Genomic DNA, 25,697 nt, shown 5'->3' with positions numbered 1-25,697 from the left:
CAATTTTTTCCCCTCAATATTCACCAGGGAGGATCAGACGGTGAGAGTAGTGCATAACGATAGTAAAGGTAATGACTCTTGGCTTGATGCTTATTTAAGTGAGGAAGTAGCCCTGGAGAGACTAAGCAACATAAAGAATAATAAATCACCAGGCCCAGATGGTTTTCATCTGAGGGTTATTATGAAGCTTAGGTCACAGCTAGCAAAACCCGTATTCTTGATTTTCCATAGTTCAATTAGATCAGGCATGGTACCAAAGGATTGGCGCATAGCTTAGGTAGTGTATTTAAAAAGGGAACTAATAATAATCCTGGCAACCATAGACCAGTTAGTTTAACCTCTATAGTGGGTAAAATATTGGAAGGTATTTTGAGAGATAGCATAGAGGATTATCTGCAGGTTAATCAGATTATTAGCAAAAGTCAGCATGGGTTTGTAAGGGACAGATCATGTCAAACTAACTTAATTAGCTGCTACGAGGAGGTGAACGAGAATCTTGACCAGGATGTGGTATTTTTAGATTTTGCAAAAGCCTTCGATATAGTGCCTCATGAGAGACTGAGCATCAAATTAAAGGGACTTGGCCTAGGATATACTATTTGTACATGGATAGGTAATTGGCTGGATAATAGAGTACAACGGGTAGTGGTCAACGGGATGTTCTCCAGCTGTGCACCAGTAGTCAGCGGAATACCACAAGGGTCTTTACTTGCCCGCTACTGTTCAATATATTTATCAATGATCTAGGAATAGGCCTGGAAAGCACACTGTTAATCTTTGCAGATGATAGTAAACTGTGTAAGGTAATTAACTCATAAAGTGATGTGGAGTCTCTACAGAATGAATTATTTCAACTTGAAACCTTGGCGTCTAAATGGGGAATGAGGTTCAATATAGAAAAATGCAAAGTTATGCATTTTGGGACAAAAACACACATGCATCCTACACTCTAAATGGGGAAAATCTAGGGGTAACTGAGGTGGAAAAAGGTTTGGGGGTGCTCATAGATAATAGGCTTCATAACAGTACACAATGTCATAATGCAGCAAAAAATGCAAGTAAAGTGCTTGCGTGCATAAAACGGGGCATTGAGACAAGGGACGAGGATGTAATCCTGCCGCTGTACAAATCATTGGTACGTCCGCACCTGGAATATTGTGTTCAATTTTGGGCACCATATTATAAAAAAGATATTGGGGAACTAGAAAGAGTTTAAAGGCGAGCTACTAAATTGATTACAGGGTTAGAGACACTGGAGTACGAGGAAAGGCTTACTAGGTTAAATATGTATACTCTAGAAAAGAGGCGTCTAAGAGGAGACATTATTAATATCTTCAAATATATAAAGGGTCAGTACAAGGAGTTAGCAGGGGATTTGTTTATTAAAAGAACTCTGTATAGGACACGTGGGTACTCGCTGAGGCTAGAGGAGAGAAAATTCCGTACACAACGTAGGAAAGTGTTCTTCACGGTAAGGGCAGTAAAGATTTGGAACTCCCTTCCGGAGAAGGTAATAATGGCAGACTTTGTAAATGCATTTAAAAACGGATTGGACAAATTTCTAGCTGGAAAAAGTATCCATGGTTATAGTATTTAACATATTGACATTAATATCTGGGAGTGGTAAGAATCATAGTTGTCAATTGGTACTAAACCATTACATCAGCAGGTGCATTATAATATGAACAGCCTAACACAGAATACAGGTTGAACCCGATGGGCATTTTGACTCTTTTCAACCTCACTAACTATGTAACTATGAAATACCCCCACCCTGTCCTTGCTGCTATCCAATCCCCTCTCCTGTCTTACATTTTATCCTCCCAACCCCCACCCCCCTCTCTCATCCCCTCTGCTGTCCTTTTTCCTCCTCCCACTTCCCTTTCACTTACCTTAGTCACATAGTGGTGCTCAGAAGAGGTTTTTTTCATCGGTGGACATGTTGACTCGTCCTCTCTTAGGCCCAGGTGCAGCAGAAGAGCTGGAGTTCTGTGTTGCGGCTGCTCTCAGTTAGTGATTGGATGGGAGTGTGCTGCGCTGTGATGACATTACCCTGCAGCGTGCTTCACAGCCTATCAGTGATTGAGAGCGGTTTTATCAAGGGATTCCATCTGTTCTACAGGCAACTGGGAGAGCCTAAGAGGTCCAGACATGACTGGAACCAAGAACTTAAGTATCTCACTGGCCCACGGCCAACCGACAATGTGTTTCAAATCCTGTATTACCCAGGATTAATGATTAGAATCCGGTGTAATTATAGACCCAAAAATGTCTGGGATCCAATGGATTCCTTAGGTAGGAGCCTCACATCTCTACTTTGTGCTGCTGGAGACCCTGCTTCTTCCACTATACTGTAACTCTCAGTCTGCTGCCTTTAATCCTTCATCTGCATCATAATACTAGCCATCACATGCAGCTTTGTCCTCACTAACACCTCTCCTGATATACTCTGTACTGCTGGAAGAACCTGCTCTTTCCTCTATATAATTCATACTTGCAAACTTCCTGGCTGCCTCTTCAGAAAAGGGGAAAGCCAGGTCGGCTAAGTAGGTGGGTGGGGGCAGTGGGCATGATGCCACAATTGCTTCTTCATAGTCCCTCTTGTGATTGCTGGCATTGTAAAATGGGGGGTGGGGCCACGATAAGAGTGGGAGTCGCATCATCAGTCTCATGGATCGCGCACTTCTGCACAGTAAGTGGATGAATGTCGCTGGCGGCCGGCTTTGGGAGACTTGCGCACTCTTCCAGGCATCTGGGAGCACAAACCGATTTTCGGGAGTCTCCTGTCCATTCTGGAAAATAGGCAAGTATGATATAACTCCACTCTGTAGCTTCCTGCGGTCTGACATCATGACACCGCCCCTGTCACATGCAGACCTCACTTACAAACGGAGTAAAGGTGTGGACACGTTCACTCAAACTACAATATTAAATATAGGAGAATTATAAGTTACAAGAACCCATTGTAAAATGCCGTCTACACCTTAAAGGGAATTTGCAGGGCTAATCATTCATTTAAAATATCAGATTGCGGTGGGATTCTCTAGTTAAATCAGGGTGTGAAAACAAATGTGATGAGAGACTGGCTTTCTGATGGTCGGTGTAGATAGGAGATGAGGCAAAGACCTGTTTGTAAAACACAGATTTGTTGAATCTGTAGCCAGAACACATCAATAGTTCAACCAAGCGCGTTTACCAGGTGGCGGTTATAGCTGCATGAGGGGAGAGAGAGCAGGATTCCTGCTGATAATTGTATTGAATAGAACTTTTTACAATAATCCTTCTCCCGTTGACGTCAATATTGTTTAATATATTTGCCCTCTCAGCCCAGCTTTCCTGCCTGGGGTGTGAAAATTGACCACTTTAATCTTGAAAGGGATAAAAGGAAATTACAAGTGTCCAAGAGAAAGTGCTTAGTCCTGAACTGTTAGGGTCATTTCCATTAATTCCTCATCTCGGTATGAGCTGATTAATGGACAAGTGGATGGAAACCAATTGCTTAAAATAGCCAGCAGTCACAGGTGAAGCGCATGAGGTGTGTTTGGCACGGATGAGCAGCTACCGGAGAAAGTGGAGGCTTCTTATTAATGTTATCCAAGACGAATGAGCAATTTTAAAACTATATAATGAAAAAAAGCAATAGCTTACTTACTGTGAAAATAATATGTTGTAATTAACCTACTGTCTTTGTTCGGAGCCCTGATATCTGTTATGAAATGAATGACGTTGTACCTGAAAAATGAAAGTCTGTACATTTTTTATCCACAAAAGCAATTTCACTGCGATGCAGAAACAAATCTTCAGAGCGACCTGTATTCTGTCATGCGGCAGGCGCACTAGTCTTCTGATTGGCGTGTGAAATTAATTAAAGAATTTTAAAAAAACACCACACAGCTGCATGGTCAACAACCCTCCCCCACCATTTCTCCACATTGATACAGACAGCAGCAATTGGGTATGATAGGGCTGGTGGCACCATACCAGGGAACCAGGTGTGGTATAATAGATAGACAGTGTCTAGTTAGACAGTCAATAGATAGACACCACGGGTGATATTCAATTGTTTGAAAAGTCAGTTGTGTGTCTGTTTTTTCCTATCTAATAGACAGGAAAAAAACAGACACCCAGCTGACTTTTCAAACATTTGAATTCCCCCCCACATGTCAAAAGGTCAACAGGATACAAAGGTCGACAGAGTCAAAAGGTAGTCATGAAAAAAAGTAGTACAAAAGGTCGACATAAAAAAAAGGTAGACACCAATTTTTTTTGCATTTTTGGGGTTTGCGTGGATAGTTTTGTCATCTGGGACCCCCAATTGTAGAAAGGCGTCCCCTCGCTTCGCTCACCACAAGGTTTATAACCAACTCTATGCCGACATGGATAGAGAAGGTATGAAAAAGTCCAAAAACATGTAAAAAAAAAAAAACCTGTGTCTACCTGTTTTATGTCGATCATTTTCATGTCGACCTTTTGAACATGTCGACCTTTTGTACTGTACCTTTTTCATGTCGACCTTTTGACCTTGTCTAACATATGGTGTCTATCTTTAGACTGTCTAACTAGACACTATCTATCATCCGGATACCCAGGGAACCGCTATGCATGCTGCCACCTATCATATCGTCACACAGCCCCAGCCTGATCAGCATGGGGTAGAAATCCCTAGGGGAATCAGACTGACAAAAATTGTTCTATCCCACCCCCTAACTTAGAATAAAATGTCCCCATGACAGTATCAGTAATAAAGGCTAAGGTCGCTGTAACCTATTTGAACATAACATAATAATGTGAGAAAGTGCCATGTATTGCCTTGACAGTTATTAATGTGAAATTCACATTTTTCCTATAAAATGTAATTAAATCCAAACACCTCCACATCTATTGTTTAAAAATCAATTGTGAATCTTCTTTCCTGTAATTCAAGGTAAAATGTCAATTACATAATGTGAATAGAGCAGAGGTTCTCAAACTCGGTCCTCAGGACCCCACACAGTGCATGTTTTGCAGGTAACCCAGCAGGTGCACAGGTGTATTAATTACTCACTGACACATTTTAAAAGGTCCACAGGGGGAGGTAATTATTTCACTTGTGATTCTGTGAGGAGACCTGCAAAACATGCACTGTGTGGGGTCCTGAGGACCGAGTTTGAGAACCTATGGAATAGAGGGTTGGGACTCGATATAGTGTTGCCCCCCCCCCCCCCTCCCCAACCCCCCCCTTCCCCCCCACACACACACACACACACATTCACTAATACATCAAGGATTGTGGCTGGAGAGGTCAGTATGCAATCAGTCTATCAGAAGTGGCCGCTAGATAGTCATCATCATCACTGTCCCGTTGCACAAGCCTTTCAACACCTGCTAGAGATACATACTACTCAGCCAAATCTTGATCGGTATCCGGATGGTAGATTGACAGTAACATGGTCAACAGTGCATAGCTTGTCAGGGTTGAAGAGTTCACTGGGACATTAGGCCGACAGGTAATTGGTTGACAGTGACTTAGGCCAACAGGGTTAAAAGATTAACAGGTTTAAAAAGTCGACATTCAGATGACTGAGACAAAAAAAGGTGAACATGGTTTTTCATGATTTTGAGAGCTAGGTTTAGGGATAGGGTTAGTTTTAAGGATAGGGTTAGGCACTTGGAGGAGGGTTAGTGATAGGCTGCGGGAGGGGAGGGTTAGGGTTAGGCACTAGGGGGGCAGGTTAGTGTTAGGCTGCCGGAGGGGAGAGTTACAGTTAGGCACTTGTAGGAGGGTTAGTGTTAGGCTGCGGGAGGGGAGGGTTAGAGTTAGGCATCAGGGGAGCAGGTTATTGTTAGGCTGCGGGAGGGGAGGGTTAGAGTTAGGCTGCGGGAGGGTTAGAGTTAGGCACTTGGGAGAGGGTTAGAGTTAGGCACTAGGGGGGCACGTTAGTGTTAGGCTGCGGGAGGGGAGGGTTAGAGTTAGGCACTAGGGGGCAGGTTAGTGTTAGGCTGTGGGTGGGGAGGCTTAGAGTTAGACACCTGGGGGAAGGTTAGTGTAAGGCTACGGGAGGGGAGGGTTAGAGTTAGGCACTTGGAGGAGGGTTAGTGTTAGGCTGTGAGAGAGGAGGGTTAGAGTTAGGCACTAGGGGGGCAGGTTAGTGTTAGGCTGCGGGAGGGGAGGGTTAGAGTTAGGCACTTGGGGGAGGGCTAGTGTTAGGCTGCGGGAGGGGAGGGTTAGAGTTAGGCACTAGGGTGGCAGGTTAGTGGTTAGGCTGCGGGAGGTGAGGGTTAGAGTTAGGCACTTGGGGGAGGGCTAGTGTTAGGCTGCGGGAGGGGAGGGTTAGAGTTAGGCACTAGGGTGGCAGGTTAGTAGTTAGGCTGCGGGAGGTGAGGGTTAGAGTTAGGCACTTGGGGAGGGTTAGTGTTAGGCTGCGGGAGGGGAGGGTTAGAGTTAGGCACTAGGGTGGCAGGTTAGTGTTAGGTTGCGGGAGAGGAGGGTTAGAGTTAGGCACTTGGGGGAGGGTTAGTGTTAGGCTTCGGGAGGGGAGGTTAGAGTTGGGCACTAGGAGGGCAAGTTAGTGTTAAGCTGCGGGAGGGGTGGGTTAGAGTTAGGCACTTGGGGGAGGGTTAGTGTTAGGCTGCGGGAGGGTTGGAGTTAGGCACTTGAGGGTTAGTGTAAGGCTACGGGAGGGGAGGGTTAGAGTTAGGCACTAGGGGGGCAGGTTAGAGTTAGGCTGCGGGAGGGGAGAGTTAGAGTTAGGCACTAGGTGGCAGGGTAGAATTAGGCACTAAGCGGTGTGTTAGATGCTAGGGGTGGGTTAGGTTTAGGGTTAGACAGGGCACACACTAGGATGACCGGATATCGGATTGATGGTCATGGTGATTTACCTTCTCCCCACACCACGCCAGATTAGTCGGTAATGACCAATGGAACAACATCTCATTCTGTTCTTCATTACACTGCACTGGTTCGCACATGATATATCTTCTGATTGGCCATGCAGCATGGCCAACCGGAAGATGTTGCATGTGACCTCTGGGAGCGCGCAATCAAGGGCACACATTAGACAATCAGCATGATTTGTCATTCTGATACAGCAAATTGTGCCGATATCATCTAAGTGTGTGCCCAGCCTTAGGCTAAAATAACAAAAAAAGAAAATTCATGAGCCGACCATTCGAATGTCGACATTATAAACATGTGAACCTTTTAACCATGTCGACCTAAGTCACTGTGAACCAATTACTTGTCGACCTGGGTGTAGATCTATCAATCCACACCTGTCTTGACCACCTCTGTCTGATCCATTTAGCTTCCTCACTCATAAAGGATAACAAGTCGGCGGTCAGCAAAAATGTTTTGTACATATATGCAACTCGAAAAAGCTTTATGTCACACAAAAAAAAGCCAGCCCAGCATTTAACTGTAGATTAGCCCCTGTTGGAACCATTAGAATCAGAAACAAACACCTAGAGACACAAGACTAGATAGGTGGCTGTCTCTCAGTGCAGGGGGAGAAGGAGCACAAGAAAACAAGGCACTGCCTCTATCCGCTGGGTCACATTAACACTCTGTACGGTGACCAAGACTTGTACATTGGTATAAACTTAAAGCAGTGGTCAGGGAACAGGGGTTAAATTACCCCATATGGGGTAAAAATGAAATTCCTGGGGTTAATGGACGGTCGCGCTGCCGAGACACAGCACCGTCCGGCTCGCGATGTGACGTGCTGACGTCACACCGCACTCCCTCCTGCCCGCCCTGTGCTGTGTTCCTGGCCACGGTTTGATGTGCTGACGTCACACCGCGCTCCCTCACGTTCGCCCGTCCTGCGCTGTCCTGTCCTCCTGCCCGCGGCCCGCCAACCCACACACAGAACTTGAAGTGTTCTGTGGCTGACCGCTGACGGAGTTCCGCAGGATCAGACAGTGGCCCACATAACAGTGGGAAATTCCCACTGACATTACTGAGGTGAGGATGTGACCATCTGTCTCCTAAAAGTCGTATCCCTGTCCCCCCTTCCCCCCCTCATCCATCTTTCTTACATTCATTATTGTGTTTTGGGAAGAAAGTGTTAATTAACCCATTCATTGCCAAAAAATAATTGGCGAAAATAAATAATTATATATATATATATATATATATATATATATATATACAGTATCTCAGAAATGCCATATAGACAGTGATAACCAGTATATATGCACAATAATGTATGATTTCCTTCCATTCAAATCAAGGGGGTAACGTCGGCGTATCTGAATATATTTTAGGGTAAAAGGTAAAAAAGTTCCCTGACCCCTGGTTTAAAGGATCTGTTCCTTGTGATGCTGTAATAGGACATTTTATTGTACATCTGTGACTGTTACAAGATGCCATTCATACCATATTTTGGAGTTTGTAGACCTTTGCTGCTTATTTTTGCAGGGCCACAAGGTGGTAGTCTGCAGCACGAGGCCTGCATGCATTTAAGCACAGTTCCAAATTCAAATGAGGTTACATGGAAACCTTTGTAGTAATTAATTGCACAGCATCTGTTGTGTCATTTGCTGTCATGTACAGGCAGCAGCCCCGTGCCCCAGCGCTGAGATAAGTGGCATTCTCTGTTTTCAGACAAGGACCTTTGCACAAAAAGGCTCTGCAGGTATTATTCTTATTGTCATCTGTGTATAAGCATTGTGCTAGGAATATCTGGCGGTGACAGTCTCTCAGTCTAAGTTAATGGCCAATGGGGAGTTGTGAGTTGAGGCGTATGCTCCTAATGGCTGCATGTAGGAGACAGTGTGGATGTTGGAGTCCTGTCACACGGTTCCGGTATGAATGGTCGACCATGTTATGGTCGACAGTCATTAGGTCGACCACTATTGGTCGACGTTGACATGGTCGACATGGACACATGGTCGACACATGAAAATGGTCGACACATGAAAGGTCGACATATGAAAGGTCGACATGAGTTTTTTTACTTTTTTTGGTGTCGTTTTTTGCGTAAAGTGACTGGGAACCCCAATTAGTGCACCGCGTCCCCTCGCATGGCTCGCTTCGCTCGCCATGCTTCGGGCATGGTGCCTTCGCTTCGCTCGGCACAGATTACCGTTCCAATCGTAGTCCATGTGGATCGTAAAGTATGGAAAAGTTCCCCAAAAGAAAAAAAAGTTAAAAAACTCATGTCGACCTTTTCATGTGTCGACCTTTCACGTGTCGACCATGTGTCCATGTCGACCATGTCAATGTCGACCAATAGTGGTCGACCTAATGACTGTCGACCATAACATGGTCGACCATGTGAACGGATACCCTGTCACACATGTGCTGATACCTTCTATGGAGAAATATGAGTGTACACACCAGCACACAGAACATCAATATATAACCTGCCCCTGAGTTACAGCGGAGCTCCACCGAATTAAAAGAAATTGCTTCAGACCTTAGAGTGTTTTTCAGTGTCTCTAAGTTATTGTCTGACTTATGAAGCTGTAGGAACCAGCACATTCATAATCCATCTAGTTGTCAGGCTTAGCCAACCCTGGCAGCACCATGGAGATATTGTTGGTGCTTCCCCTCATGTTTCTCTAGCAATTACCTGCTCTTTGACTATGGGTATGCATCTGTGACAGATTAATGGAGGAGCCTCCGTGCCATTTCCATGATGCTGCCGTTGCCAAGGATGGAAGATCTTCATATACAGTAGGAGCAGTCTAGGAAGGAGAGCAGGGAAGTTCATTTGAAACTTAGATAAGGTTAATTATTTTCTTCTCCCCTGAGGTTTAGCACCACTCCTCAGTCCCATGTCACAGATCCCTCCAGTACCCAAGAGATACTCCATGAGGTTCTGAAGGCCACAGTTGGTGGCGAGGAATACGGGATGCCAGCTGTTAGTAAATTGATAATGGCATACCATGTGTTGGAATTCCGGGCTGGGAGACAGCGAGTCCCAACGCTTCGGAAATGGTGGCATCCTGCGCACGCCACAGGTTCTACTAATGCTTGGTTGATGGCATGGACCCACCAACCGAGTGGGAATAGCCTGCGTTTGTCAGGATTCCGGCTGGCGGAATATCACTGGTTGCCGGGATTCCGACATCGGTCTCCCGCACGCCAGAATTCCCGACAGGCGGTATTTTAACTGCATCTGGCTGATAACAGTTCCTTCTCAGTTCTCCTCGGCTAGTCATCCTGGAGACATTCAGATACTGTACATGCTTTGCTTTTGTGCTGCGTGTTAATAATGCTGAGTGGATATTAGCCAATGAGCCATGCTTTTCGGTCACTTGGGATGGGGCGGTATAAGCCTCAAAAAGAAAATTAAAGAAATGAAACTCTTCTTTAATTTATTTAAGGAGACATATTTCCATTATATCCCATCACTGACATCCAAAGCTGTAAAGTGGAATTGAACCCAAAATGAAACATATGATATATTTAGTATGTTACAGCGAATAGGGTTGAGGGGTTGAACTGTTCTGCTTTGCCCACCCTGGAATCTTATCAAGGTTTCCTGGTCTCACAGCAGCAGGAAAGGATAAAGCAGCCCTTGAAGTTGTGGTTCTTTGGGGCTGATTCAGACCTGATCGCGATCAGGTCTGAACTGCGCATGCTTATGCACCGGCGCGATGGTCTGCAGTGATGGTCTGCAGCGACGGGGAGTGTCGGGCAGCGACGGAATGGTGCGAAAAATTAGATCGCAACAGCGAACGCAAGGAGATTAACAGGAAAAGAGCCTTTGTGGGTGGCAACTGACCGTTTTTGTGGAGTGTCCGGAAAAACGCAGACGGGACCAGGCATTTGGAGGGAGGATTCCTGACGTCAGTGCTGGCCCCGATCATCACACTGGAAGAGTAAGTCCTGGGCTGTGCAGAGACTGCACAAACTTCTTTTTGTGCAGCTCTCCTTTACATGCGATCGCACACCTGCACAGCGATTTCCCCCCTCCCCCTGTAGGTGGCGACTACCTGATCGCAGGGATGCAGAAAACGCACCCTAACGAAAAGGTCTGAATTAGCCCCTTTATTTTTTTAAAGGTCATCCCTGTTGCTAACGGCATCACACATGATGGAACGTTATACCTACTCTTTGACCTCGCATACAGAGATATCCAAATGCAGGGGGAATGACTGCATGATTCAGTTTACAGTATCATGGATCAATATGGCAAAATTGCATGATCAAGGCTCCGCTCTCATTACGAATGAACGGCAGGACCTGGAGGGGTGGGCTACTCCCTAGGAGTCCAGGACAGTCTTCCAGCTGTTCTAGCAAAGTAAGCCATTTTCAACAAAATACTAAGTTTTGCTCCAGGTTTGTGCTGGTATCAAATTTGTCCTAATTTTTTAAAGCACTTTGCACAGTATAAAAATAATGTATCAAACACACAAAAGTGTTATGTGTAATGAAATCAGAGACTTAAGGTGCATACACACGGATTTTGACTGAGTGATTTACAGTACCTTGAACTGGCAGTAGGCGATTTTGAGTAACTTTACCAGTAATTTTGACTAATACCCCCTTTCCTCTAGTGTAGCACGGGTCGCAGCCGTGTCGCCTGACACGGCTGCGACCCGTGCTACAGCCCCCTGCAGACAGCGCTCACCAACCCGACAGTTGCCGGGTTGGTGACGCGCTAGTGACGCGGCAGTGGCGGCGCTGGGAGATCACATGATCTCCCAGCGCCGCCCTCCCTATGCACTGTGAACGGGATCCGTGTCGCTTCGACGCGGCTTCCGTTCACACTAGACAGCTAGCCGGGTTGAACACGTGTTCAACCCGGCTAGCTACCCGGGTAGGATTCCCGGATCACTTGATCCGGGAATTTGCCGGGGAACCCTTTTCCACTAGGGAAAAACACGGGTAAATGCGCGCCCCCGCGCATTTACCCGTGTTTAAAAAAGCTAGTGTAAAAGGGGTATAAGTGCAAGAGATTTTGGCTATGGGCAACTTTGACTAACTAATTTAAATAGGGGGATGCTTTTACTTTTCCAGCGACATAGTCAAAATTGACTTGCCTGCACAGTCTATTTTTCCTAGTTATAGCGACCTGGTGGGGATGCGCATCGCTGTCGTTCTCTGTACACACGGAGCAATATGCACTAACTTTCTTAGCGATTTTGACTATATAGTGAAAATTGCTGAGCCATATCGTTCCGTGTGTATGGACTTTTATTCAGAGATGGAAGCAGTTATCACAGCCGCTACGTCTCATGTTTCCATGGTAACATTGATGTTAAGATGTCAAAGTTCTGACCCTATTTTATGGCTAAAGTAGTTTCTCACTACTGTTAAGCACTGTCAAAGTATGCCTCCAAAAAGTCACCATGGCCAGTACTGCTATCATCTCTAATTAAACTTGGCTTCTGAACTTTACAAGTACGCTATACTCTAATCTCCTACCTCTCTACTCTGTGTAGAACCATATCCCACCAGCTTTTTATGTTTTAGCACAGAGGTTCTCTAAAACGTGGTCCTCAAGGCACCTCAGCAGTCCAGGGGGTAAATTTACTAAGATGGGAGTTCTATGTAAAATGGGATATTGCCTATAGCAACCAATCAGATTATCTTCTAGAAGGTGCTAGATAAATTAGAAGTAGAATCAATTATCTTCTATAAGGTGCTAGATATATGAGAAGTAGAATCTGATTGGTTGCTATAGGCAACATCCCATCTTAAACAGAACTCCCATCTTAGTAAATTTACCCCCAGGTGTTAATGTGCATGCTTGGCAAAAGGTGATTTAATTAGTGTGAAAATTGTATTTAACCATCTGTGCTGAACCATGGCTAGATCTAAAACCCTGGAGGTTGGGTAAGGGTGACCGGCAGTTGGGATACACCATACCGATGCCGAGATCCCAGTGTTGAGATTGCCAGTGGGGAGGGGGCCATACAATGAAGCTCATTGCGGGCTCACTGCGCTTCGCAGTGTGTTCTATTCCTACTCTGTGGGTGTCGTGGACAGCCACGAATGGGAATAGTCCCTGTCCGTCAGCATGCCAACTGTCAAGCTGTCCACTGGGCGGGATTCCAGCGTTGGTAGTGAATGGCTGTCTCCCGACCGAAGGTCACATAACCGCATTCCGCCTTGAGGACTGCATTTGAGAACCTCAGTCTTAGCATGTTCCGCTTCCTCCTCCATGTCTTAGCATGTCCCTCTGACTCCTTCATGTCTTAGCATGTCCCTCTTCCTCCTTCATGTCTTAGCATATTCCTCTTCCTCCTTCATGTCTTAGCATGTTCCTCTACCTTCTTCATGTCTTAGCATGTTCCTCTTCCACCATGTCTTAGCATGTTCCTGTACCTCCTTCATATCTTAGCATGTTCCTCTACCTCCTTCATGTCTTAGCAAGTTCCTCTTCCTCCATGTCTTAGCATGTTCCTCTACCTCCTTCATGTCTTAGTGTGTTCCTCTACCGTCATGTCTTAGCATGTCCCTCTTCCTCCTTCATGTCTTAGTATGTCCCTCTTTACTCTGTCTCATGTTTGTACCACCAAACCGACCTTGTCGGGATTGTTTGTTATATGATCTCTGTCTTGCATGTTTTGTTTCCATGTATGACGTGTATTTTGATGACATACTCATTGTGTTGCCCTTCGAAACCTTGTGGTGCCTTATAAATTAATCATGACGATGACAGTGAAAACAAAAGTCTAATTAGTTGCTGTGGTTTTACTGCACTTTTGCATTTAGTTAATAAACATCCCCAATTACTATCCTGGTCAAGCATTGGCTGCCTTTGGCCGAACGCAATTCCGTGCAGAGAGCTGCACATATTTGTCTTTTTAAGGCTGACAGGGCATACTGGAATTTATAGTTGCACCAAAGCTGGAAAGCCTAAAGCCGCATACCTATGTCGGTTCCGGTATGAATGGTCGACCATGTTATGGTCGACAGTCATTATGTCGACCACTATTGGTCGACATGGACACATGGTCGACACGTGAAAATGGTCGACGCATGAAAGGTCAACATGAGTTTTTTAACTTTTTTTGGTGTCGTTTTTTGCGTAAAGTGACTGGGAACCCCAATTAGTGCACCGCGTCCCCTCGCATGGCTCGCTTCGCTCGCCATGCTTCGGGCATGGTGCCTTCGCTCCGCTACCGCTTCGCTCGGCACAGATTACCGTTCCAATCGTAGTCCATGTGGATCGTAAAGTATGGAAAAGTTCCCCAAAAGAAAAAAAAGTAAAAAAACTCATGTCGACCTTTTCATGCATCGACCTTTCATGTGTCGACCATTTTCACGTGTCGACCATGTGTCCATGTCGACCATGTCAATGTCGACCAATAGTGGTCGACCTAATGACTGTCGACCATAACATGGTCGACCATGTGAACGGATACCACCTATGTCTATGCGCCTATATTCACATTGTGAAATACAGTACAGGTACAGAAAATGCATTTAAGAAGAGCACAATATTTGCCTCTAAATAAAGGATTTATTTGCCAGTAATATTTTTATATTATTGTCGCACTTAAAACTATACTTTGTACTGTCTGGTTTCAGGCTCCACTTCTGAAAGAGTTAAGTTTGGCTGTTCGTTAGGGCCCTGGATTCCGGTTTGTGATTTCCCCCCCCCCCACCTATTGGCTGAGCCTTGTGTGGGAGGAGATCACCAAGTCACTTTGGAGAGTTTCTGCACAGTAATGACCTAACTGATTTCCTTCAACTAAAAGCCTGCAGAGAGCCAGTCCAAATGGCATTCTGCGGAAGAATGTTTCCCCACCTCTGTCCGAGTGCCCCCAGTGGGCCCCAACGGGTGTATTGCTGTATGCTGCAGGCTCCACACTTCTTTCATTAGAACAGCATTGCAGAAAAGGATTGCGGTGTCCCCTTATCCTCTATTATCGAGCAGCCTTTTGCATGCGAAGATAATGCTAAAATCTTATGCGGACGCGTTCATTTTTCCAGCTGTGGTAAGTTGAATGTTTTCATTTATCTGTAATATAAAGTTCTTACCGTGGGTTGTATATTGATACTCTTACTCATAAACAGTTATGGCAATGAATGTTATTGCATGCAGACCCTAATGCCGTGCGCCCATCGCCTGATATAGCGCAGATAAAACATATGCTTTTTATCCTGGATCACTTTTCAGTCATTATAGCCTGAGACACATGCAGGCATTAAACGCTCAGTGCTCATTCTTACTTTCTATCGGCGCAGTAAAAAGGCCCTCATCGCACAATTCCACCCTGGAATTCAGGTTAAATAGACTCTCCATCTGCAGTGTTATGGATGGGGCTTCTCAGCTGTTGCCGGGATTTGTATGGAAGGAAAAATCATGAAACTTTTCACAGCTGTTTCCAATAATGTTTTTTTTTAGGGACCACTGCTGTGTAACACACTGTGAGGGTATTGGAGAGAGGTCTTGTTTGTGTCAGCTGCAGCAGACCTGCAAACACAGGGGGGCATTCCAGTCATCTGACTGGAGTTTATAACTTCAGACGTTGACTTACGGGATATGATTTTTACATATGGTATGTAGAATAAATCATTTCAGTGATTAGTTTATTGTCATGTTATAATGCATTTCATGTTGTGTGTTTTGGGTCGTATGTTTAGTAAAAACTTCAAGGCGATGTCACAGAAGTAGCTTACAGCGCTCAGGCGAGTGATGCGTCGGGGACGGTGTTCCGCTTTATGTAGTGCTATGGACCCTTCAGAATGCAGCGCACTAAGGAGTCTATTCCTGGAGCAGTGAAAAGAGTGGAGAAGTAAACCTGTGGAGAAGTGCCCATGGCAACCAATTAGCTGCTCCGTACAATTGTATAGTATACAAATTATAAATGTTACTTCAATTCTGATTGGTTGCCATGGGCAACTTCTCCACTGGCTCACTTCTCCACACTTTTCACTGCTTCATGAATAGACCTCTTAAATGTATGCATTACACAGGCCTGTGAAATTGTAAACGTGGACAATTCTCTTGATGCGCAGATTCAGTCTGTCAACCTGGTTCTGAACAGGGAGGAGATGCACAGCAGAGAGGGGTTATTAGATCCATGGGCCTGATTCAGAGTTTACGGAAATCCGGTGGATTGCATACAGCTCCGATGGTGGGTGGAGTGAGCATACACAGGTGCCACAGTGAACATATGTTGCGAAGCAGCTGTGGCTCCGTTCACAGTGTCAGGGAAGCTGCAGCTCGGCTCTGATTCAGATGCTGTCGCAACTTCAGTGGTGTGCTTCTGAGCGAATATCAGTAGACTGCGCTTACGTTGCGGCCGCAATATGCAAAAGCCAAGGTACCTTTGCGATGCCTCTCACACTGATTGACAGGAAGAGGCTGTTTGGGGGAAGTAACGGGGCGTGTCTGTAAAAACGCAAGACTGTTTTTGGGGCATGACTCTGCGATCTCATATGCATAAAACGTGGCCCCAGCATCACAACTACCGTGGCAATTCTGCGCACCCATGGATGCTGCTATGGTTTCAGTGGGCGTCTCTGTTCACTTGTGGGCGGGTGCCAGTCTTGCGTTGCCTCGTAGTTCTGTCACATATAAGGATCACTACTGCGATGGCATTGCGACCAAATGTAAGTTGGGAGCTCTGTCAATCAGGCTTCATTGATGCTGTATCCGGAGCCATTTGGGGGTGGGGAGAGTGGCCATTTCAAAAAACGGGAGCATGCCGAGGCCAGTGTTTACATCTTCTAGCGCAGATTTACTGGCATTGGCTGTAGAGTTTGGGTGCCCATTATGAGAAAGCTGAGGCTTAATCAGACGGCCAATGCCTTCCCAGTAGTGATCCAATGCTGCGTCTTTTGTCCCCAGAAGCCCCCTGCAGCATTAGCGTATTTTTGCATTGCTGCTGCGTCCTGACCCCATATGCCAAGAGAAATGCTGGATGGGGCATAGATACATTATTTTCTGTACTTTATTGGGCAGAGCAGTTACTTATTTATGAAATAAAAAACGAATAAATCACATGTACATAAGTATTCACAGCCTTTGCCATGAAGCTCAAAATTGAACTCAGGTGCATTCTGATCATCCTTGAGATGTTCCTACAGCTTAATTGGAGTCCACGTCTGGTAAATTCAGTTGATTGGACATGTTTTGGAAAGGCACACACCTGTCTACATAAGGTCCCACACTTTGAAGTGCATGTCTGAGCACAAACCAAGCATGAAGTCAAAGGAATTGTCTTTAGACCTCGGAGACAGGATTGTCTCGAGGCACAAATCTGGGGAAGGGTACAAAAAATATTTCCTGCTTTGAAAGTCCCAATGAGCACAGTGGCCTCCATAATCCGTAAATTAAAGAAGTTCGGTACCACCAGGACTCTTCCTAGAGCTGGCCGGCCGTCTAACTGAGCTATCGGGGGAGAAGGGCCCTAGTCAGGGAGGTGACCAAGAACCCAATGGTCACTCTGTCAGAGCTACAACATTCCTCTGTGGAGAGAAGAGAACCTTCCAGAAGGACAACTATCTCTGCAGCAATCCACCAATCAGGCCTGTATGGTAGAGTAGCCAGACGGAAGCCATTCCTTAGTAAAAAAGCACATGGCAGCCCACCTGGAGTTTGCCAAAATGCACCTGAAGGACTCTCAGACCATGAGAAACAAAATTCTCTGGTCTGATGAAACAAAGATTGAACTCTTTGTCGTGAATGCCAGGCGTCATGTTTGGTTTGGCTGAAACCAGGCAGCACTCATCACCAGGCCAATACCATCCCTACAGTGAAGCATGGTGGTGGCAGCATCATGCTGTGGGGATGTTTTTCAGTGACAGGAACTGGGAGACTAGTCAGGATAGAGGGAAAGATGAATGCAGCAATGTACAGAGACATCCTGGATGAAAACCTGCTCCAGAGCGCTGTTGACCTCAGACTGTGGCGATGGATCATCTGTCAGCAGGAAAATGACCCTAAGCACACAGCCAAGATATCAAAGAAGTGGCTTCAGGACAACTCTGTGAATGTCCTTAAGTGGCACAGCCAGAGGCCAGACTTGAATCCGACTGAACATCACTGGAGAGATCTGAAAATGGCTGTGCACCGACGCTTCCCATCCAACCTGATGGAGCTTGAGAGGTGCTGCAAAGAGGAATGGGCAAAACTGGTCAAAGATAGGTGTGCCAAGCTTGTGGCATCATATTCAAAAAGACTTGAGACTGTAATTGCTGCCAAAGGTGCATCAACAAAGTATTGGGCAAAGGCTGTGAATATTTATGTGCATGTGATTTCTTAGTTTTTTATTTTTAATAAATTTGCCGAAACAATCTCAAAAAAAGTTTTTCCACGTTGTCATTATAGGGTATTGGGGTCATTCTGAGTTGTTCGCTCGCTAGCAGATTTTAGCAGCATTGCACACGCTAGGCCTCCGCCCTCTGGGAGTGTATCTTAGCTTAGCAGAATTGCGAACGAAAGATTAGCAGAATTGCGAATAGAAAATTCTTAGCAGTTTCTGAGTAGCTCGAGACTTACTCCTACACTGCGATCAGTTCAGCCCGTTTCGTTCCTGGTTTGACGTCACAAACACGCCCTGCGTTCGGCCAGCCACTCCCCCTGTTTCTCCAGACACTCCTGCGTTTTATCCTGGCACACCTGCGTTTTTCCGCACACTCCCTGAAAACGGTCAGTTTCCGCCCAGAAACACGCACTTCCTGTCAATCACACTCCGATCACTTCAGCGATGAAAATTCTTCGTTCGGACGTGAGTAAATCTACTAAGTTTTGTGCTAAAATACTTAGCGCATGCGCACTGCGTACCATGCGCATGCGCATTTTCGCCTTAATCGCTCTGTTGCGAAAATCGTCAACGAGCGATCAACTCGGAATGACCCCCATTGTGTGTAGAATTCTGAGTGAAAAATGTATTTAATCCAGTTTGGAATAAGGCTGTAACATAACAAAATGTGGAAAAAGCGAAGCGCTGTGAAAACATTCCGGATGCAAAAAAAAAATATATATATATATGGGCTCCAGAGATATCACTGTTGTACCGGGCCCGACGATTTCTGTTGCCGGTCGTGCCTTTAGTATAAGTATATGACTTGGAGATTTGAGATGGCTCTGGCACATGGATGCTTTGGGTCTGATTCAGGGTTGCATGTAAGATGACACCATATGCGGCCACAATGCATGCCTGGAAGTTAATGCAGATATTTGCTGTATTCAGAATTGGCCACTAACCCCATCCTTGGTGTAAGAGATCTGTATTAAATCGGACGGATCTTTCCATACACCCAACTCTAAACAGGGGTGCCAATAGGGGGGGGGGGCAGGCGAAGATTATGTATTATGTAGTCCAAAGCCTGTCAGTATGGTGGGCCCAGGCTAATTTAAAAGGTCCCTGTTTGTTGTTTTACAGCAAACTGTATGCAGAGTGTGACAGAGCCACACCTCTACATTTAACCACGCCCCCTGTAGTACAGGTGCCCATATGATTTCCCGGCAGTCCTGCCTCTGAGTAGTCTGCAACACAGCCAAAGCAGTCAGCCTACGTATGAACGCCCAGTTACACCAACTCAGCCGCCAGTTGCATACCTCCCAATATGCCCCTCTCCAGGAGGGACAAAATGCTCTGCCTCTGGACTTTTCTATTAATTTATGATTGCCGTCACCTGTGTTGAACAGGTTAATGGATAAGAAAGGTGATGGCAAGCATACATTAAGAGGGAAGCCCAGGAGCAGAGCATTCTGTCCCTCCTGGAGAGGGTCATTTTGGGAGGTATGCAGTTCACATGCGGCTGAGAAGCTTACAACTCTGAATTGACCATAGTTACTCAAAGTCGCATATACTCAGTTACAAAACATGTACAAGGCGAATAATCACAGTATCCCTCTGTAGAACGATCGTGCCTGCAACCCCTTTCTGTTCATTTGCGTCTGTTCTACCCTAACTGGATTGGCCGCATGTCATGTGTACAAGCTCCTAAGATAATTAAGAGCACAATAACGTACAAATAAATATAATTAAAACTTTAAAAATGTTTGTGATGAATTGCAATGTTTAGTTATATTTAATTTCACACATTAAAAAGTAAGGAGTAATTATACATCAACTTAATTATTCCCCTATGATCATTTAACTGGAAACTTGAGACTAATTTACTGTTCCTTTCCATGCAAATCACTGTCATATTGTTGGTTGATTTATGTGCTATTGTATCAGCAAGTCCTTGAAGGATGTGGAAATTTCAGTGTAGAAATGTGCTTTATTTGTCATTAAGCTGTGAAGATTTTCCCTCCTTGTGACTGTGCTGTAAAGCAGGGGTCCCAGTCTCCTGGGAACAGCTGTGCTTATCTATGTGGCTGAGAGTGCAATTAGACAGACAGGCTGAAAATCACTGCACACATGGATGACAAACACAGACACATGACTGGAATTCTTTCAAACAATTGAATCAAACTTGGAAACAGAAAACGATGAAACCAATACAAACTGGAAAGGTTAAAGTCGTGTGTGGTATTTGATGTTTTTTATGTACATTTTAATAAATAGTATAGCTGGAAACATCTGACCTGTACATTTGGACTATGTATTATGGGCAGTGTACAAATGGAGATAAGACGGTTCCATTTTTTATCAAAACAGCTGCTTTAATGTGCACATGCACAACTACCCCTGTCCGAAAATGATTAATGATGGCGCACATTTACAAATTACTATCTGTCAGTAGCTTTGAGCATGCACAGAACCATAAATCTCGCGATTTTGGACATACGCGTAATACAGAGCAATAGTGTAATCAAAGGTTATTGGTAGGGTGGATTAAACACTTTTTATTGATAACTTTTGATATTTGATATTGTAGTGTTCTCTAGACTCACGTGCACCAATTAGTGACCAATAAGTTGAACACAAGGAAGGGTTTAAATCATACAGTAATTACACACTGTCTTGGACTATCTGGTTGACTTACCAGGTTACAAAGAATCCTCCTGGGCGAATAGGCCGCCTTCCAGCTTCTGCCTACTTAACGAAATTATGCAGAGTCTTGATGATGCAATTGTTAGTGCAATGCTCCACCCCTGCTGTACAATTGGGGCATTGCGCAGCTGCACCGCCATGATTATGCAAATTGCAACTTCATCTCTACTGCACTTGCCACTTAGACATCCCAATTGGAATTTGGCAAGTGTGGTATTGAGTGGCACCTAAACGCACCATTTTGTGTGCTTAACCAGTATTCATGAGACTGTAGCCTATCCATTCACAAGAAACCGGTACCTCATCAATGTAATCTAAGGGGGTCATTCCGAGTTGTTCGCTCGCTAGCTGTTTGTAGCAGCCGTGCAAATGCTAAGCCGCCTCCTTCTCGGAGTGTATTTTAGCTTAGCAGAAGTGCAAACAAAAGTATCGCAGAGCGGCTACAAAAAAAAATTGTGCAGTTTTAGAGTAGCTTCAGACCTACTCAGCGCTTGCGATAACTTCAGACTGTTCAGTTCCTGTTTTGACGTCACGAACACACCCTGCGTTTACCCAGCCACGCCTGCGTTTTTCCTGGCACGCCTGCGTTTTTTCGAACACTCCCTGAAAACGGTCAGTTGACACCCAGAAACGCCCACTTCCTGTCAATCACTCTGCGGCCAGCAGTGCGACTGAAAAGCTTCGCTAGACCTTGTGTGAAACTGCTTCGGCAGAAGTGCCGTTTTTTTTGCCTCATCGCTGCACAGCGAACGATTGCAGCTAGCGAACAACTCGGAATGACCACCCAAGCCTCTTGAATACTATTTGAACAGTGGGTCCATAATGTTGCTTGTTCCTATCAAATGTTTAGGCTGTGTATTTGTTCAGCCCGCAAAACAAATTTGTCTTGTATAACAAGGTAATAGGACCGTTTTAACATAAATTTAGGTAACAGCTCCCATTTTGTGGGTGAGACTAATAATGATGGTGTTGAATTATTCAGTTCCTTTCACAATTAGCCCCACCCACTCCTAGGTGCATACTGTACATTGGATGAAGCCATTTTGTGGACTGAGCCAACATATAGCCAATCAATTCATCAACTTTAGTTGAGCCCACAGAGTGGCTGCCTCTGTGTGTATGGTCCACCTTAACCTACATTTTTCAGTATTTTAGTTAGCAGAAGTCAATGGAGGTAATTTCTGACAGTGTAAAACATGCGTCCACAGTGCAGGTGCCATTTTGTGATGTCTGATTATTTTTGTGTGATTGCACCTTTTTCTTAAGGGAAGTTTATAAATCTGTGCTCCAAGATGGCCAAACTGTAAGGGTGCAATATTTTGCAGCTGTTGATGGGAGCTGGGAGTTTATGCTTGGAGCTACAGCTTGCAAAAATAAGGGTCAAGAGGATACCTTTTTGCTGTGATATGCGCCATCACTCCCCTGTTCCACCCAATAAGGGAGTGACACAAATGGGGGAGGATGCACTGTTCTTCCAGAGAGATGGAAGACTTCCTGAAATTCTGGCTTGTCCCAGAGTTGGAGTGTCAAGTACGAGTTAATTAAAGATTGGTCTAAAAGCGTGACTGAAAGGATTTTTAAATAAAGTGGTTGTTTTTTTTTCTGCCTACCATACAGAGTAGTTTCTATGGGCAGAGTGTGGGCTTGCACCTATATAGAGAATGCACAGTACAGATTGGAAGGCACATTTGTGCGGAATGCAGTTAAAATACCGGCTGTAGGGACCCCAGGGTTCAGGAGACTGATGCCGCAATCTCAACAGCCGGTGACATACCGCCGGATGGAATCCCGACCTCCGCAGGATATTCCCACTCATTTGGTGGGTCCACGCCACCAAACGAGTAGGACTTTAACCTGTTACGAGCCACCGGGCCCAAAGCATGGCGAGAGCACTCTGTGCTTCGCTGCCGGAATTGAAGCATAGAATGCACTCGCCACGCTTCGGGCCCGGTGGCTCGCAACAGGTTATATTCCTACTCGGTTGGTGGCGTGGACCCACCAACCGAGTTGGAATACCTAGCGGAAGTCGCGATGCCGTTGTCGGTATAGTGACAGCCGGCATCCTTTCTGCCGGTAAAACATACTGATTCCATTTTTTGTGCAAATAAAAATAAGTTCATAAATGATGCCCAGTGTTTGTTTTCATTGCTGTCAAGGATATGTTACATTACATTATGTTTATTACTAGTTATTATTCCATGTAAAGTCTGGTGTCCATTCTTTATTTTATATTTAACGTTTTTTTGTGGGTCATTTTAATTTTGGCAGCAGGAAATTACCAGGAGACTTGAGCATGTTCTTGAATCAGATGGTCTATAGTATACGTTGCTAGACATAAAAAGGCTCTGTAACAGTATTGTTTTGTTCCGAGCTGCCCATTCACTGACTGACTCCTTGCAATAAGTTGGTTAAACAAACATGTTCTTGCTGAACTCCTGTCCAACTTTTGGTGTATTTCATAATAACAAGAAACCATGTAAAACTGTAAGTATTTGGGTCACATTTCTTGCATTGCTTTAACGACTGCAATAAAATAATCATGTTGTGTGCAGCCAGACATAATATGCCTCATAATGATTTTAGTGGATTATTTAACGGCATTGCGAAAACAGCATTAAGGGTCTTAAACAAACAGCAGCCAAACATAATTTTTGCTTTTATTAGTTTGTTTTGAACTAGACTGTTCAAACCTTATATGTTATTGGTTGCTTTGTTTTACAGCGCATCTATGCTGCTTGGTATGAAGTAAGCTTAACGGTTTCTTTCGCCAACTTTTCATTTTCTTCACACAGTGGTCCCTTTATCCCAGACGGGGAAGCAGGCAGGAACGTAGTGAGTGGGGCTGGGCTTGGGGGGAGGGGGACAGCGTACTCCCAACAAACTTAGGCCCAGGTAATTATTACCCGCTCCCCCCTCTCGGCACCCCTGGAGGCAAGCAATTTGGTTGACTGTACCAGTACTAATGTTATTATTATCCTTTATTTCTGTGGCGCCACAAGGGATCCGCAGCGCCCAATTACAGAGTACACAAACCAAAAATCAAAACAGGAAAATAATGACATTACCGACGGCTACATCCCGCCCCCCTCTAAATCCCAACAGTCGGCACGTTCATTACACCCATAAAGTGTGATAATGTTGATTATCTTTACAGGAATAAAAGCTATACCTTAAACACACCTTAAATACACTTTAAACCTTTAGCCGCTGTGGCCGCTATACTTAATTCACACTACGCACCTTTTACGCTATTAGCGTAAAAGGGTTTCCGTAGTGTACGGACTTTGCGTACACACGCCGCGCTGACGGTACAAAGTACTCGCAGCGCATACACACCCAGAAATACACTTTAAACCTTCACAGTAATGCAGTGCAATGATATTACACTCTAAACCTTATGCAACAATGCAGTGTGATGCTATTACACTTTAAACCTTATGCAGCAATGCAGTGTGATGCTATTACACTTTAAACCTTATGCAGCAATGCAGTGTGATGCTATTACACTTTAAACCTTAGCAGGGCAATGAGCACACGACACCAATTGTGATTAACCGCTGGGTTCCGACACCACAGTGGATTATTTCTGAAAGGGGGTTTACAATACAAATTATACACTACAATACAAGACAATATATATAACAGAATAATGGCTACAGTCAATGTACATACGTGAGAATATTCGCGTGCGCTTCCTGGACCAGTCCTCCATAATCAAATAGATAACGTTGTGAGTCTTGTGGCTGGCCGGCCCGCAGCAGGCTTTATTTATACAAGTCTTCCAAAAGCAATACAATGGATACTGTAATCCCTTTGTCCATTGGACACAGGGATGCACTTTTACAGTACAGGAGAGATCATAGGTTGATTTGAAAAGGTAGGCGATGTCTTTCTCATCTGCTCTTGTGGGTGGTCTCCTCTGGATTCCCACCGCATACATAATATACAGTAAATACAGTTTATATCTATATTCTGCTTCTGCACATAACTATCCGCAGGAACATGCGATCTTCCGCAGACCAACACCGGAATGTTTCCCTTAAAATACCCTACAGCTGGATACCAAATATCACCTTATAACCTTAGTCTGTCCCCTCTTATCCTGTAAAGGTGAATCCCTTTGTTCTGCAACCATTTAAACAGCTATAACTTTCTGATGTGGTGCCAGGAGACTATGTGTACATTGTGCACTATTTGGATTAAATATGTAATGTATTCTAATGGCCCTCCATACGTGCACAAACTCTGCCGTAAATACCCATACCACGCGCCGATGCGCAGGACCGCGGGAGCGACCATACGCAAAGTGCGTACATGTGCACGCACTGCTGAACAAGTGCACGCGCAGTGGGCATGTGTGTGCAGTTTATACGTGCTGTGTGTTCTGCAATATTTTGACAGTCCACCCTTTGGCAGTCACCAATAACTGCCACTATCTAATCACTAAACATAAAAATATCAATATAATATCTACAGACAATTGGATGATCGGAGGAGAGTTGTAGGCGGGAAATGTAGGACCTAGTGGATAGTAAAAAGCATGTATGTATGAATCCATGTCTGAGGGGCATGTATCATCGTGCCGTATATGTTTCAGATAAGCTTCGAGGTATTGCAAAGTATACATTAAATCCTTCTTATCCCATATTAAGGGTCTGTAAGTGGGCCGACAAACACTACCGAGCTCTTTTCGGCTTCTTGTTCCAACAAATGGGGTGCACATTTAGTTGATGATACATGGAGGGGGAACATATGGGAGTGCTAGTATATGTGGATATCACCTGTCGACTGTGTGTCATTAACTGAAGGTTGTAGAGATGAAGATAAGACACATATCTAAAATACATTCACATAAC

The 25,697-nt window shown here is 44.8% G+C and overlaps 1 protein-coding gene across 3 annotated transcripts in view; it reads left to right on the top strand.

The window, feature by feature from the left end:
- Positions 1-25,697, top strand: part of PRICKLE2 (prickle planar cell polarity protein 2) — a 514,558-nt gene that overhangs the window by 312,467 nt on the left and 176,394 nt on the right. Inside the window, exon 1 of one of the 3 annotated variants that reach the window (XM_063940919.1) lies at positions 14,655-14,880. The exons of the other annotated variants lie outside the window; for them this stretch is intronic. Within the exon in view, the coding sequence (XP_063796989.1) occupies positions 14,852-14,880 (29 nt within the window). The 5' untranslated portion in view covers positions 14,655-14,851. Of the gene's footprint in view, positions 1-14,654; positions 14,881-25,697 lie in introns of those variants that run through there. 3 annotated transcript variants of the gene reach the window in all.

Source organism: Pseudophryne corroboree, chromosome 9 (genome assembly GCF_028390025.1).
Source record: "Pseudophryne corroboree isolate aPseCor3 chromosome 9, aPseCor3.hap2, whole genome shotgun sequence".
Lineage (NCBI taxonomy): Eukaryota > Metazoa > Chordata > Amphibia > Anura > Myobatrachidae > Pseudophryne > Pseudophryne corroboree.
Note: the sequence above shows the minus strand (reverse complement) of the source record. Positions and strands in the feature narration are given on the sequence as shown.